General features: G+C 41.8%; 1 protein-coding gene across 9 annotated transcripts in view; it reads right to left on the reverse strand.

The window, feature by feature from the left end:
- LOC134531945 (leukocyte elastase inhibitor-like) overlaps nucleotides 1-17,498 on the reverse strand; it is a 140,603-nt gene that overhangs the window by 92,644 nt on the left and 30,461 nt on the right. Inside the window, exon 1 of one of the 9 annotated variants that reach the window (XM_063368023.1) lies at nucleotides 10,128-10,369. The exons of 5 other annotated variants lie outside the window; for them this stretch is intronic. In XM_063368023.1, the coding sequence (XP_063224093.1) occupies nucleotides 10,128-10,149 (22 nt within the window). In that variant the 5' untranslated portion in view covers nucleotides 10,150-10,369. Of the gene's footprint in view, nucleotides 1-10,127; nucleotides 10,370-17,498 lie in introns of those variants that run through there. 3 more of the 9 variants (XM_063368016.1, XM_063368019.1, XM_063368017.1) reach the window with 3 other exon arrangements.

Below are 17,498 nucleotides of genomic sequence, written 5' to 3' on the forward strand. Positions count from 1 at the left end.
TCCCCTCTTGGCAAGATCCGAGTGATCTGAACACGGAGTTACAGATTGTCAGATGCTATGAAGTAGTCGGTTTTTTTTGCCTCACCGTCGCCATATCGTAACGCCCAAAAACAATGCGGAAACGGTGACTGACCACATCTGATGATGGTTAGTGAGTATGAGTTGGAATCTCCGTCGTACGCACGGCCGCTTATCATAAACTAAAGTCATTTGAAGATTGTTTCCACGGTGCAAACACTACACTCCAGCCAATGTGTTGGGCGTCCCACCAAAATGGCGTAACCATGAGCTGAAAAAAAAACGCTTCACTCGGTTACCAGTGGCCACACCCTGGATCTGATCGCACAACCGCCCTGCGCCACCACATCTTCCCCAGTTCCCCTTTTACAATGTGTGATGAAAAAAATACGGTGAACGAATTTTTATAACAGCAAATGCTGACGCTACATGTATTTTAAGTAATAAGCCCGATAGCTTGATCTAATGAAATATTCCTACTTTTGCATGGCAAGAGGTTCGGGATTGTTTTGATATACATTTGGCTTCTGAGATGACAACCAGAATGTAATTATTTCACGTTACTCAGACAATCTGGCCACAGGTTCTTCTGACATACCCTTTAGTGACTCTACAAGGTGTGATAAAACAATAAGTTTACGTCAAATTTGAACTAATCTCCTTCCAAATACTCTCTTTGGTTTGCGCTGCGCACTTATCATAATTTGATTCCAAAATCGGAAGCACTTCTGGAAGGTTTTTCGGAAGGGCTTTCAGCTGCTCCGTCGTGGCGCTCAAAATGTTGGTAATGGTGTCAAAACATTTACCTTTTAGCACGGCCCATTTCTTGGTCTTCATTTCGCAAACAAAACATAGTGTTACCGCGTTGCTCGAAATTCATGGATAGATATACGGAAATATCGCATACAGTATTCATTTGTTATAATGCAAAACATTCACACTATCGCTCTGTGTTCCTGATTGGACCGCATTTATTGGACACGCCTCTCTACGACAGTGAGCCAACGATGTCTAACTAGGAGCGAAGTAAGTAACCAGGTAGTGCCAATTAAAAAGGATAAAAATGTTCTCGCTAAGACATCAAACAATGGGACAGCAAACGTTGGTTGAGCACACCCATGACTTTGAATTCTCTAACCCGAGGCCAGACGAATCCGGAAAATATCCGGGTCTCTATCCATGACGCGCGACAGACACGGTAAACACGACCTCGCTCTTCCGGCTCTGGAAGCCGACTGACAAGTCACGACTTGTTCAAACTTGACACTAACTCTCACAACGGATCAGGCTATAGGGCTTATTACTTCAAACAGATGTAGCGTCAGCAGCTGCTGCTATAAAAATTAATTCACCGTTTTTTTTATTACGCCTCGTGAGCAGGGACTGAAAACAAAATCACGGGTTCAATTGCCTCTGGTATAGACCCCACGGACCACTATAATACTCAGGCAAACGACAAATGTCGCCTGTTCATTGGCTGTCGACTGGTGAGACGTCTCAGTTGGGTAGCTTGTGGTTCGGTAATTCTTTAGTTGAGGGTTTCTAATTGGCTCAACTGTGTGCCAATATCTGAATTAGTTTGGAGGTATAAATATTTTAATTTTATCCTACCACGAAATGAATCCGCGATTTTTTCCGATCCCTAACCATAGGGCCATAAATTATTATTCGCGAAATCATTTAGAGAATGTATGTTAAAGCACGGCTAGTGTATCGTGATTTGTCGAGTTTCTTTCTGGTACAGGTCTTCTGACGGCTCACGAATCACAACCATTCGTGCGGAAGCTGGCCAAATAAGGCAATGGCTTCTCTTAGAGACGACCGCCAATTAAAAGGAAGAAACCGCTGGAGCGGGCTTACCTTATTGCAGTCTAACAAGTGTTCAGATTTCTTTTTTCGAAGGAAACAATGCATATGCAGCTGGGAGATGAAGAAGCTCCAAGGATGAGACAAAGAGAGACTTGCGGCAGGAAGACGAATCTCCAAGATGGAGACAAAGAGAGTTTTGCGGCTGGAAAACGAAGAAGCTTCAAGGATGAGACAAAGAGAGACTTGCGGCTGGGAGACGAAGAAGCTCCAAGATGGAGACAAAGAGAGATTTGCGGCTGGGAAACGAAAAGGCTCCAAGGATGAGACAAAGAGAGACTTGCGGCTGGGAGACGAAGAAGATCCAAGATGGAGACAAAGAGAGTTTTGCGGCTGGGAGACGAAGAAGCTCCAAGATGGAGACAAAGATAGACTTGCGGCTGGGAAACGAAGACGCTCCAAGGATGAGACAAAGAGAGACTTGCGGCTGGGAAACGAAGAAGCTCCAAGGATGAGTCAAAGAGAGACTTGCGGCTGGGAGACGAAGAAGCTCCAAGATGGAGACAAAGATAGACTTGCGGCTGGGAAACGAAGACGCTCCAAGGATGAGACAAAGAGAGACTTGCGGCTGGGAAACGAAGAAGCTCCAAGGATGAGTCAAAGAGAGACTTGCGGCTGGGAGACGAAGAAGCTCCAAGGATGAGACAAAGAGAGACTTGCGGCTGGGAAACGAAGAAGCTCCAAGGATGAGACAAAGAGAGACTTGCGGCTGGGAGACGAAGAAGCTCCAAGGATGAGACAAAGAGAGACTTGCGGCTTGGAAACGAAGAAGCTCCAAGGATGAGACAAAGAGAGACTTGCGGCTAGGAGACGAAAAAGCTCCAAGGATGAGACAAAGAGAGACTTGCGGCTGGGAGACGCAGAAGCTCCAAGGATGAGACAAAAGAGACTTGCAGATAAGGCAGATAACGTGAGGAAGTAGATTACGTGAGGAGGTACATGGGCGTAGCCAAGTTCCAATGAAAAGAGGGGCCGAAGTTAGTTAATAAGAATATATTTCGGCTAAACCTGTTTCTGGGGATCACAGTGGAGTGCGGGGGGTGATGCTTGAAACATATTATTTTTATATCTGATTAACCCTCAGTGCTTATTCGATACCTGAAGTTCTTAGATAATGATAAAACCAAACTCAATTAAAAAATACGACTTTGCAATTCTCACTTGAAGCTACTGTTAGTAATTAAAATGTATTAAACACGACCATCGTATTTTAACATTGTTTTGTTTTTTGTCGTATGTGCCATACCACACCATCCATACTATACTGCATCAGGTCAAGGTTACCATGTTCTTGCAATATATTTGAAGTAACAAGATACCAAATTTCGAATCGATCAGATCTGTGAAAGTTGCTCACATCCCTTCATCAACTAGAAAAGAGCTGATTATATTCAACCTGCTGAACAGATTTTCTTGTATCAGAGCCAAGAACACTCTCGATCAAGTCACCTTCCAAACAAAAAAACTGAATCAAATTCGGTTGGTTCGTTTGGGAGCTACGATGCTACAAACCGATACACATATACACACACGTATAACACCCCTCTGTTTGCGTCGGGGATTAAAAATGTACACTCACTAAAGATGGATGACCTTTACGCTATGTGCCACTGCTTGTGGCTTTAAAGTCCTAATTCGTGTTCAATGACACGGTTACTCTCTCATTTCGCATATTCAGTTACCAAAAATAGAGCCATACTTGACTCATTTGAAGCTGGTAAATGAGTAGCGTCATTACTGAGAAACACTGTGGTTGCTACGTCGTTACTGAGAAACACTGTGGTTCGTACGTCATTATTGTGAAACACTGTGGTTGCTACGTCGTTACTGAGAAACACTGTGGTTCCTACATCATTACTGAGAAACACTGTGGTTACTACGTCGTTACTGAGAAACACTGTGGTTACTACGTCGTTACTGAGAAACACTGTGGTTCCTACGTCATTATTGAGAAACACTGTGGTTCCTACGTCGTTACTGAGAAACACTGTGGTTCCTACGTCATTACTGAGAAACGCTGTGGTTACTACGTCGTTATTGAGAAACACTATGGTTCCTATGTCATTATTGAGAAACACTGTGGTGCCTACGTCATTACTGAGAAACACTGTGGTTACTACGTCGTTATTGAGAAACACTGTGGTTCCTACGTCATTATTGAGAAACACTGGGGTTCCTGGGGGTGGGCGGTCGTTATTGCACCACCCTGTCCCTCCTTGACTTCGCCCTTGAGGAGGTGTATTAAAAGAAAGAAGCCAGTGAAATTAGCGATAACGGCGTCGCGTAGCTTCGCCACACTTCACCTTCCTGGAACTCCGACGTGGCTGGGGCGATGGGATTTCTCCTGCGAGTGACGTGAAGGTTTTTCCTCCCGTGCGCGCCCCGATGCGACTAGATGGAAAAACGCGCGCGTCATGCTGGTGTCGCAAAGGCGCAACGCAATCAACGCGATACGAACATATAGATATTATTTTTAATTCAAAATCGATCACGTTCGACACGCCAGCGCAACAAATTCACAGGCTCGACAGACTTTACTATTAGAAATATTGTCACGGGTTCAAAGATTATCATTATTTTATCAATTATTTTATTACTGTTGAAAAAATAATTTAAATCTTTCTCTTGAGGGAAACCAAGTCCCAACCAAGAGATAAATTTTTTTTAAACAGTAATAACAAAAAAATTGATAAAATAATGATAATCTTTAACCCATCATTCTGCCACGCGACAATATTATCTGTTTCCATCGCAAGGCGGGCGCGAAGTTACTCAAATGAGCGTCAGAATTTTGTTTTTCGAAAGGTGTACAGACTTGGACATAAGTATTGTTATTATTTTTCAAAATACTTTTTTTCTAATAAACACCCAGTTAATAAATATTCAGAGCAATTAAATTATGACTACGACCTTGAAACCTTGAACACACATAGGTACATTGCAGGTTAGAAGAAAAAGTTATAGATGCTGTTTTTTTTTGCAACAAATTGTTTTTCAGGTGTTGTCAGAACTCAGAACTTTAAAAACAAAATTGTGACTTAGGGAGTTCCTCTTGTTCAGCACAGAAAAACTCGGCTCTTCCGAACAATTTATAGAAGCCACGAGCTGAAAAAATGCTCTACATAAAGTTTTAATGATTGTGTAAAAAATTTGGGTCCTTTTGATCAATGAAACATTTAAATTACAGGCAGTATAAATTCTAATATATGGTGAAGAAACAACAATAAACCATATTTTTAGTAATATACACAATATTTTTTTTTCTGTATTGTTGTCTTTGTGTCTTTCAGTCCTTTGTTTGTCCCTGTTCTGCGATTTATGTTTGTGTTACATTCCTGTGCTAGAATAGAGTTTGTTGGTTTAGTTTACTGTATTATTTGTTAAGTACATCTCTCTTTAAGGCTTTGACTGGTGGCAGGCACTAACATTTTAATAAAGTAAAATATAATTTTGGGTGTAACTTTGCCGCCCGCGACGTTTTTCCGTCCTTCCCGACTTTGTATCGTGTTAACCCTTAAGTGCTTACCACCCGCAACACATCGAAGCTTTTCCAGTTGCCTAACTACCAGAGTAAGAGGTTCTGAACCAGTCATGTGACCGGGTCGTGTGATCGAGTCGTGTGACCAGCAAGTAGTTCGCGATCCCTCCGCCTAACCCTGGATGCGGAGTGATGCTTCCGCTCGCTTAGCGGTCGTTCTGGTTAGTTCTGGGGGCCGAGCTGCTGGGTACATATACCCCTCCGCGGGCCCACAGCAAGAAGAAGCAGATAAGTAGTGAAAACACAGAAGGACGTCTCGCCGCCGCCTTGACCGCCGTTGACCCACACGCCGCCATGCTGCCGGAATCCGCGACGATGACCAATGTTTTCCAAGTCAAGCCACTCAGGACAAGTTCCATCAATCTCTCAAAAGTTACAGGAACATTACATAACACAGTGAACTGGAACAGCCCACTACCTGTCGTGAAAGCAGTCTTCTCCTTATCCACTGGGTGCAGCTCCACTTGCCAGTAACCACTCTTCAGGTCCAGTGTAGAGAACCAGCTGGTGCCAGAGAGTGTATCAAGTGTGTCATCGATACGTGGGAGGGGGGTAGCTGTCCTTCTTGGTGATGTCGTTCAGCTTCCGGTGGTCCACACAGAACCTCAGTGGACCATTCCTTCTTCGCCACTAGAACGACTGGGGAAACCCAAGGGCTCGCTGATGGTTCCATTACAACACCCTCCATCATACCCGCAATCAATTTTGCTGCTAATTCCTGTTTTTCTAGAGGCAGCCGTCGTGGTGCCTGTCGGATCGGCTCTGCATCACCTGTGTTGATGCGATGGTAGACCAGGCTTGTTCTCCCAAGGTCAGTATCCCGCTAAGGAAAATAGGTACATCCTGGTTGCTTACCAGAAAAAGCTGTGACTTCTTATATTTCTCCATCTGTTAAGATTATTTCGGCACTGCCTTAGTAGATGATCTAGATTCGGGTTCAGAGATTGCTCGGCATATCTAATAGGTTGGGAAGATTCACACTGGCCCACCCAAGAGGCTGGTTCATAGCTAGCTATTGGTTCTCCCAGTTTTAGAACCCTTGTTCGCTAATCGAGGTTAGCCACCCTGACTGGTACAACCTCGCCGAACCTTGCAATGCTTCGGGTAACCAGGAGCTTCTTCAATCCTAACGTCATATCCGCCTCTATCAAGTAGCTCATGTTGCCCCTAGGGTCTCCCATAATCCTAGCCGCTATTATCTGCTCGTGGTTTTCTGGGCTATCCTTTCCGGACGTTTTCTGCTCGTAACTATATGTGTATATATAGAACTGTATATGCTTTCCTTTCGACGACTATTTGTTATTTGAGCTCGTCAGGCGTAGATAAGAGTTATCTATGGTCCAACTAATGGTAGCGCTGCGCTGTTCGTAGAAACGTGACTCAAGTGGGCTCTGCGTGTGTTCCGACTGAAAACAAGAATACACGGAAGTGAAAATATTTAGGGACATGTCTGCAAGAGGAGTCATTACGTTACTTGGATTCCGCACTGTAGGTGATTCGTGCGTTGAACAATAGACATGTACCTGGATCTCTATACCAATCATGAAACACAATTACTTTCGCAAAAAAGGAAATAGCTGACCCTATACGTTTTGTCACGGGTTTTCTTAGCATATCATCCCTTCTGTCTGCTACAATTTATTTTCTTCTCGTAATTCACCCGTCCGAGAGCATTGTCACTCTTGGGTCGAGGTCTTCTAGAGTGTAAAATATTTAAAAAATGGTCTCATAACTCAACAAATAAAAATATATATAATGATATAATTTTTTTTTTAGATCCCACGAACATTCGAGTAATCAAGTCGATTTCGTGATATTCAATTGGCTGCGGCCGCCTTTCACTTTCTCTCCCGGTCGCGCTTGATTCGGTCCGATGATTAGGTGTCCGTCAATGGCTTCTGGTTCTTCGGGGCGTGTCGGGTAAAGCCGGAACTACAATATATCGTCGTGTCCGTTCGTCCGTCATCCCTTCGTCTGTCAGCCGCCGAACGATATATATATATATAGACATATATTATAATATATACATATATTATCGGGGGTTAAAAATCAAAATTTCCGTTTATATATGTATATATACGTATACGTACATATATACTTCGGGCGGTGTATATATATATATATATATATACATATACATACATATACATATATATAGCTAACAGCTTCCGCCAGCGTCCGTACGTCCATCAAAATATATTTTTCTTTTCATTTCAGCGCTGCCAACTGTTGAGAAACTTAAACTTTTGAGAAAACTTTTATTGTATAATTAATATAGTTTGACAATCATGTAAGCTATACACGTATGACATTTTAAATTTAATTTTTTTATTATGGTATTTATTTGAACATTTTCCATGCGTAGTTAGGTATAATTAAACATGTCTCTCGGACGATTTTTGTTAAATAAAAACTTTTAATTTTGTAAAGCAAATTTTTAAAATAATTATGCAAGAAACTAAACAATTAAACAAACTTCAGAATCCTTCCAATAATATAAATCTTTGAGGATATGTAGAGGTTACAATTATTTTATCCCCATCAATCTTTTGACTGACGGACGGACGAATATAATTCTTCGGGCCAACTGATTGGGCAAGTAACGTGATTGACGGACGGATGACGAAAGGGCGGAGGCGAAGGACTATTGCAATTACCGGCTTTGTCCATGACTCGATGACAAGGGTGATTCAAGCGTACAAACGTTTGCAATCTAAGACTATCGACAAACAATAACGCGAATTTTTTCAGTTCCCTACAAATAACTCCAGAGACACTGCAGAAAATTCTCAGGTTCCCATTGGCTTAACAATCCTTATGAAATACTGTGTCCCAATCACAGAAGCAACTCAGCGTAAACGTAGTTGAATTAAAGAATACGTGCATGTATTTTTCGCAAAAATGTTTCGAGACAAGCAGGATGTTAAAATACTGCAACATCGTTTGTGTTTCGTGAATGGTTTCGTTTCCTTCAGTTGCATGGCTATTGTTGACACACGAATCACAGCCATTTAGTGCGGAATCAAAAGCGTCATGAATGCCATTAAGTAGGGCCATGAATATTTCGCGAAAAGATTCCGAGATTAGTTATAAGTAGGGACCGGAAAAATTCGCGGGTTCAGTGACCTGTAGGATGAACCCCATAGTTCTACGTACACTAGGTCAAATGTGACCCACTCTTTGGCTGCTGTCTTGTGAGACGTCCCAACGTAGCAGCCTGTGATTCGATACAGCTTTGGTTGGATGTTTCTCATTGGCCCAGAGTAATCTAGGTGAGTTGTGAGCCAATAACAGAGGCTGCATTGAGGTATAACTATTTGTATTTTAGCCTAGCGTGAAATGAACTCGCGAATTATTCCGGTCTCTAGTTATAAGTTAAAAAACTGCAGCATCGTCTGTGTTTCGTGATTGGGTGAGTTTCTTTCAGGCGCATGTCGATTGTTACAACACCAATCATAATAAGTGTGTGGGGAAGCAAACGCGTCCTGAGTGGCTCGGTCAAACAAGGAAACGACTTCTCTCGCAGACGGCCGCCAATCAAAAAGAAGAAACCGCTGATGCGGGTGTACCTTGTTGCAATATAACAGGCGTTCATATTTATTCGCGAAAAATCCCTGCCCCTACAAATAAGTAAAGACCAGGAAATTTCGCGGATTCATTTGGGGTCGGTCTATAATTTACAGTACTACGTTCACTCTACTCATGTGTTATTTTTAGGGACACCTGTATTTCGCGAATACATTTCGTGTCAAGGCATTTCACAAAATACTGTAGCTTTTCTCCTGTGGTTATTGGCTGAGGTCGGTGAGGTGTCGTCCCGCTCTTGACGGGGCCAATGAGAATGTGGTCACCGTACTGCTGCACCCTCACAATTTGCCATGACTCTTAGAAAGAGCTACAGTGTTTTGTGAAATACCTTGACATGAAATGAAATCGCGAAATACATGTGTCTAGTTATTTTCAACTGGCTGAATTTTTTACAGCAGTTGAGTGGCCCACAGTCGTAAAGGGGAGTGTCCAGTAAGCAAAGTAATTCAAAGATATATGCACATGTTTGCAGTCTACCTTTCGAATCAATGAAAATTTTTCGTGTCTTTGCAAATAAGAAGTGACCGGAAAAATTCGAGATTTCAAGGACCTACAGGATAGACTCCATGATCCTATAAGCCCTAGGGAAAATTACATCTACTCATTGGTTACCGACTCAACGCCTGTTAACTGGGATGCTCGTGATTCGCTTCTTCTTTTGTTGGAAGGTTCTTCATTGGCCCAATCACTGAAGCGGGAAAAATGCAAACGTATTTTGATTCTAGCCCATCGCGAAAATAATCCGCGAATGTTTCATCAGATCCCTACAAATAAAGCAATTGGGTTCTCTTGCGGACGGCTGCCAAGTTCAAGGAAGTTTCAGTCTAAATGAGCGGTCAGATTTGATCGCGAATAAAAAAAAAATACCTACCGCTAATAACAGACCTTCACGAAGTCAAAGCGCGAACTTTTCCGCTGTCTACTCACAACTGGTGACGAGCCATTCGTTATGTTTACCCCCTCCCCCCCCCCCTTTCCCATGATGTGCCGGAAGTACGAGTGTAAACTTGCGGCGGTCGGGAAAAAAGGTAATATGGGAAAAGGGGGGGGGGAGGAGGGAGGTGGTAAGGCCTTGGACATGCCAAGGCCGACCGGCTTTGGTTGTTGTTGGACTCACCTGCCGCCGAGAAGCGAGACATCGCGACACGCGAACACGCACAGACGCACAGACGCACAGACGCACACACGCACACACGCGCACACGGCACAGCGAGGAGCGGACTGGCGGCAGACGCTAGCTCCCCTCGCGGTCGATAGCGGAGACTGGAGCGCGCACCTGGCTTCAGCCGCCGCGACGTTCGGCACTTCGCGAAGCATGTTGTGGAGGGGGGGAAGAGAGGCACGCCATTGGCCGCCGCCAGGTGTGACGCTGCGCCGTCGATACTGGCCTTCCTCTCTCTCTCTCTCTCTCTCTCTCTCTCCATCTCCCTCTCCCCCTTGTCAATCTCTCTCTGAGGTAGGGTTGTTAAGCCATTGTTGAGCACATCATAAATATTGAAACGCATACTTAATTCAACAAACTACAGAAATTATAATCTTAAAATATTTCAATAATATATAGTCCATGTATTAATTCGCGAATGGCTATGATTTGTTGTGCTTACAGTAGACACGTAACTGAAATAAACCCAGCCAACCGCGAAACACAGACAACGCTACACCGTTAAAAATTTTCACCTTCAATTTACGAAGAACCCCGGTTACAAATTATCCAGGAATCTGCGTAAATTTTACGGACACTGAATTCACTTATTTTGAACGTGAATCCAAAAGAATATTCCTGGTTTAGGTACTACGAAAACATTCCAAAAACTGGTTAAGTCTGTAGTAAGAACACTCACTCTTCTTTTGTCCAAGTGTATGTTTACCTTTTTTTGTTTAGAACGAAACGTATGACTCGGAAGTCAAAATAGGTCGTAGTTTCTACGAAGATTCAGTTATTTGAAATTATGAAGAACTCTTCGTTTAACTGAGTTAAATTCTTTGCTGAGAAATTTACTGTAATTTTTTAAGAGTGTACAGAGTTTTAACACACAGCTATCTGGAAATCTTTTCTGCGAAAAATATATGGCCCTAGTCATTACGTATAGAGTACGTGACGTAACTGTAGTCTCAAATTTGACGCTTCTCAAAAGTAGTACGAGTGGTACTCATATTCCAAACGGTACTTGCAAAGCAACGCACGATGTTTGTTTACGAACAGTGACCATTACACGAAGCCGTTTACAAACAACTGTTTGACAGAACGACAATGGCAGAAGGATATGTGTACCGTTGGTACTACTTTACTACAGAATTTACAAATATGACATTACAAATTAATGACGGAAAGCTACCTGGATCACAGCGGTTTCAAAATCTGATCGTTTAAGAATAGTGTTGGGTCAAATCCTAATTTTTTTGTAAGTCGAATTTCGAATTAGAATTCTATAGAGTACCTCGAATAAACTTCTCGAATCCGAATCTAGTTGTCAAGAGTAAAAATTTTTTTACAATAAACGAGAAACCTTAACTATGATACTGAAACATTTACCCTTTTAATGGTTGTTTCATAAATTAAATTTTCAGAAACCATACCTACTGTCATTTTTTTTATATAATGGTAACAGAATATCTGTAACGGAAAAGAAAATTGACTTAGTAAACTTCAAAGGTTATTGCAGTATCAGTGTTGCATTTTTTATTTACTTTATTTCCTTTAATATTTTCCTTCGAATATTTCTCATTGAGTACAGAATCTTTTCAATGCTAAGGATTTGATGGTATTCGAGGATTTGATTGGTCCATCCCTATTTAAGAATTACGGTTCGCACGGACCTAAATAACAGTTGAGCTCAATCAGAAAACACTCGGTGGTCGTCAAATTAAATTAATGCCGGAGTGCTGGGGATCGAACACGCCACCTTCGCACCTCAGAGTGAGGTTCTGGCGTGCCCCGAGAGCCAGACTAGTTTTCTCCCGGGGCAAGAACTCATATTGGTGCCCCCCCCCCCCCCTCCAAAAAAACACCTTTTTTCGAACCAAACAAAACAAAACTTTTCCCGGCGACACCTCATCTCGCCACCACATATTAATTTCATTATTAATAATTGTTAGAGTCCCGGAACTTTCGCGGATTCCTCTGGCCTCAAGATAGAATTCAAAGTTATATGTGTGCTCGACCGATGTTTACTTTCCCATTGGTTGATTTCTTAGCGAGAACATTTTTATCCTTGTTATTTGGCACTACCTGATTCGCCTGCTTCTCTCCTAGCTGGACATCGTTGGCTCACGGTCGTAGACGGGCGTGTCCAGATAACTGCGGTCCGATCATGAACACAGTGCGAGAGTGTGGAGGTTTGCATTCTAGCTTGCGACTAAATGAATGGCTCTAATAATTAGAGACCAGAAAAATTCGCGGGTTCATTTCGTGTTATGCTAAAATTCAAATAATTATACCTTAGTGCGGCTTCTGCCATTGGTTCACTGTTAATCTGGAGTAATAAGGGCCAATTAGAGACCCTCACTCGTAGAAGTGTCGAATCACAGGTTACCCAGTCGAGACGACTCACAAGTCAGCAGCCAATGTATAGTTGACATTTGCCCGAGTGTGTAGAGGATATTGGAGTCTATCCTGAAGTTAATTGAACCCGGGAATTTTTCCGGTCTCTATTAATAATATTTGTGATTCAATTTAGATGGTAAATATAAATTTATTTATTTGCAGTCATTTTATTTTCAACACATCGCAAGTGGGATAGTACACGAAAAATACCGGTTTTCAAATATTTGATTATATAGCCTACGTGAATCCGTCAATAAAAATAATTCAGTTAATCTGCCCTGCAACAATTTTTTTTGTGTTCTAACTACACGATATTCAAGTAAATATCTATATTCTCAGTTCACTCTTACCTGAGTTTTGGAATAAACAAAGCCTCTTGTAAACAAACATTTTCATTGGCTGCCAGCCGCCACGCACATTATTCGTGCGCAAGAAATAGTCCCTTGGTTACGTACCATTTGTAAGTATTTTTACAGTGCCTTTTTTTATAACAATTGTTGTTATATAGCATTATAACGTTTCACCATTAATATTCAATATAGTTTAATGTGTCAGCAAGTATTTACTTACAATTATGTTAGCAGACGCCGTGTAACAGTGTACAATTGATGCCCGGCGTAACAGTTGTATTTCGGATTCGCGCGCGCACGGTTTGTTATGGCTGATGCCGGATCGAGTTTTGTAAAGCACAGAACGGGAAAGCCTTTTAAAAGTGCACAGAAAACTATTGTGTTGAATGTTTTTAAAACATTTTCAGACAATATCCGGATTGTCGTGTGAACGATATCGTGAGTTTAACTGCGGAATTTACGGGTGTTTCAAAGAGCAGTGTGCTTCGTGCAAGGAAAGAATTACAGGACACTGGGACATTAACAACTCCCGGGAAGAAAAGGAAACGTGAGTATCCTGTTATCAAAACTTGTGATTATTTTGTGAAGACGGCTATTAGGCGTAAAGTGCATAGTTTTTTCTTCGCAAATGAACCACATACGCTGAACAAAGTGCTACGGTGCTTCCTGTTATATTACTTCTCCGTTATTTTATTAGCACCGACTGTACTGAAGTGTGTGTGTTGCAACTAGTGCTTGGCGCACAAGATGAATTCAGCCTATCCCGTGCTGACTCGACGCAGTGATACAACGGTGTTTGTTTATTTCAAAACTCAGCTAAGAGTGAACGGAAAATAGTAAAAATCACTCCTTCAGTCTAGTGACCTCCAAAATGCGGCGCCCGGGGCACAAGCCCCGTCTAGTTCCCCCCCCCCCCCCCCCCCCTTTTTTTTTTAGTTACGTCCCTGACGAGCGCGGCCTTGCCCGTTCACACGTTAACTCCACAAACTTAATTTTCTATCGAAAAAGGGTTAGCATAGAGTGAATATCGGCGTAGATTGCATCCCCAAGCTGCGCAGAAAAAATATTAACGGCTTATTTGTTAATAGGACTGTCAAAAACAACGGTCGTGGTGCACGCACTTGAGTTTATGAATTTTGCAGCACCTTTCGTGTCCTGACTTTCATCGCAGAAATATTTTTTGACGTGAATACGTCTTTAATAATGCTTCCATAGTGGGAGGCAAATCGAAAAACCGAATGATAACAAAATCGGGGGATACAGTTTGGTGTTGCAGCTACATATCTATCATTTCCATCAAAATTTTAATTACACTACTGGGTAGCTAAATGATCAAAGAATTCGTTACGTTAAGTGAGGACTGTGACGCATCGCGCGTGGTGGAGGGGGAAGCGCCGCCATTTTGAGGTAATTTTGCTGCGTTTCGTAATTTCCATTTAGTATAACTTTTGACTCGGAGAAGCTACGACGTTCGTTTGAGTTTCAATCGTCAGCTCTCGTCAAATATTAGTGTAAAATAGTTACAGTGAATATATATGGTGTTGAAATAAAAAAAAGTGTATTTTATATTTTGTATAGAAAATATTACCTGTTACGTACACGTATTCACGTACAACACACGGCCGTGTCTATGACAGAGCCACACCCCATTTTTTTGTCGATAAAATGGTCGAATTTAAAAAAAAAACCACATGCGACTCGTTGACTCACACATCGATACAAATTGTAACCTACTGCATATGCGCAGATACGAGCGTATACAAAATGTATGTAAGAATGAATAATAAAATGTAGAACATAGTCTTTGAAGTGGGCCGATGTGATTCGGTAGTGCTGGCTGGTAGTTGAATGGCCCACGGTCGTATAGGAGAATGTCCAAAAATATTGTGATGCAATCATCAAAGCAATGCAAAGGCATACATGTTTACATTCTACCTTCCGACTAAAATAGTGCGCGTAATTCCCGAGGTACTATTAATTCAGTTTAAACAAGAGGATCTTTTGGAATATTAAAAAAATAAAAAAAAATAAAACGCGTCTGTCACTGATTACATCAGCTGGTTATGACTTTTAACTGGTCAATTCGAAAGTCAGTTATGTCACATTGGAGTCTGCGGTTCGAACCCAACGAGGTCATTCGATTAAAAATGGCTGACAGCGCCTTCCTCCTCGGAGGCTACCAGCAGACTGACCTCCCACCACTACTACCAAGACATATATTACGTCAAACTGTACGGCGCCGTGGCGGCCATCTTTGATCCGCCATTTTCTTTTCATCTGATAGAGTTTTCTGTCGCCATTCTTTACATTGGTTAGCGTATCTTTAGTACATGACTGTGGACATTACTTAATATTGCATTACAGTACACTTCCTACCTCTGGAGTACGTAGTATAAGCCCAACCACAACCAACAACAAGCATTTCACAAGCGTGGAAGATGAATATCAATCTACACCATCATTAGTCTATGGTTGGAAACATGGTATTACTTCCCGCAGAAGGGGGAGGGGTGAAATGGGGGAGTGGGTTTCACAACCACATCGGCGTTCCTACGAGGGCGACAGGTGTCTTCGCTCAGTGATGCACGTTCCAACCGCTGTGATTGCGTAACGAAGCTGTTTCTCTGTCCCATCTCTCTCTCTCTCTCTCTCTGTCTCTTGTCTCTCTGTAATTCAGACTATTGAGTAATGTTCAAGCTGCCTGCATTGAATTATTTCAGGCGATTTCCTGTTGTAAATGTAAGCATGGAAAGTGGGCCAGTGGGGTGCGTGCAACACAGGCACAACTACTGTTCAGTACAAGAGAAAAATGTTGAAGGCAAACTGACATATAACAAAAACAGTGTTGCAAAACTGGATATTTTTAGCGTGTTGCAAATTACCTAAAAAATCAAAACTGATTTTATTTTACAGGTTAAGTTTCAAAATAGCAAGTAACAAACTCGCAAATTTTTCCATTGCTGGTTTTTATCAAAATAATAATGCATAATTCAAGCGACACTAATGATTACAGAAACATTCGGCAACTGATATATCACTTTCATGAAAAGTTATTTTGTTGGGAATTTTGTACAGATAACATCAAATACAATTCTTTAGGGTAAAATGGATAGTTAATAAAAAAATTTGTACACAAAATCCCTGGATTATCAACTTTGAAGTGAAATATTTTGAAAATTATGCTTCTTAAACAAAAATAACTACAATTTTAAAGTGTCCATGCTCAACTCTTTTACACGAAAAAAAATATATCTGTAAAATATGGCGTAAGTGGTTGAGACATTATAAGAGCATTCAGGGAAATTCAAACCCGTACCCAAACTCCGCAGAGATACCGAATTGATTACTTTGTTAGCCAGTAGAGTGCTTTTCCAATATTTAAAAGATAAAAACTAGTGACATGCATACTTCGCGAAAAGATTCCGCGACTAGCTGAAAGTTAAAACACTGTAGCATCGTCTGTGTTTCGTGATTGGGTGCGATTCTCTCAGGTACATGTCGAGTTTTACAACACCAATCACAGTTAATCAGTGCAGAAACAAACGTGACCTGATTGGCTCGGTCAAATATGGCAAAGACTTCTCTCGCAGACCTGCCCTTAATAATAACTGAAAAATAATAATCGTATCTTCAATGGTCCTTGCGTAATAAATATGTTTTTTTAAGGTACTCTAAGCAATGCTGAAATATTTTGCAGCGATTTGTTGGTAAGAACCTGCGACCTTGGTGTTATTTTCTGGTTTCAGGGTGTACTCCACAGACGTGTGCATATTCAAGACGATGCGTACATTGGCCACATTTCACCTCCTCTCCTGTTCACAAATGATTAAGTCAGTTGTTTTTAAAGGTGTTTGTCATTGGCTCCAGTTCTTCAGTGGCGAGCCAAATAACTCGTGATCCAATGACAATGAGTAGAGCCACGGAATTTTCGCTCATTCATTTAGTCGCAAGCTAGAATGCAAACCTCCACACTATCGCACTGTGTTCATGATTGGACCGCAGTTATCTGGACACGCCCCTCTACGACCGTGAGCCAACGATGTCCAGCTAGGAGAGAAGTAAGCGAATCAGGTAGTGCCAAATAACAAGGATAAAAATGTTCTCGCTAAGATATCAACCAATGGGTGAGTAAACATGGGTCGAGCACACATATAACTTTGAATTCTATCCTGAGGCCAGAGGAATCCGCGAAATTTCCGGGACTCTAACAATGAGTATCGAGACCCGGAAATTTCGCGAATTAATTTGTCGCCAGGCTAATATTTCAAAGCCTTATGTTTGGTCCATCAAAGTTTGCTCTTGAATTTGCTGATTTCATATCAAGAACCTTTTTGATCTTGTTAATTGGCACTATCTGTTTCTCTTACTTCTCTCCCAGCTGGGAATCGTAAGCTGGCGTTCCTAGAGGGGCGTGTCCCAATAACTGCGGCCCAATCATGAACACAATGCGAGAGCATGCATGTTTGCATTCTAGCTTGCAACCAAATTAATCCGCAAGGTTCCCATAACTCTAGCATTTATCACTTAACTGTAAAAACATTTTCAACCTACACTATGACCAAAAAATAACAGACTAACACCACCGCGGTTTATA

This window comes from Bacillus rossius, chromosome 5 (genome assembly GCF_032445375.1).
Source record: "Bacillus rossius redtenbacheri isolate Brsri chromosome 5, Brsri_v3, whole genome shotgun sequence".
Lineage (NCBI taxonomy): Eukaryota > Metazoa > Arthropoda > Insecta > Phasmatodea > Bacillidae > Bacillus > Bacillus rossius.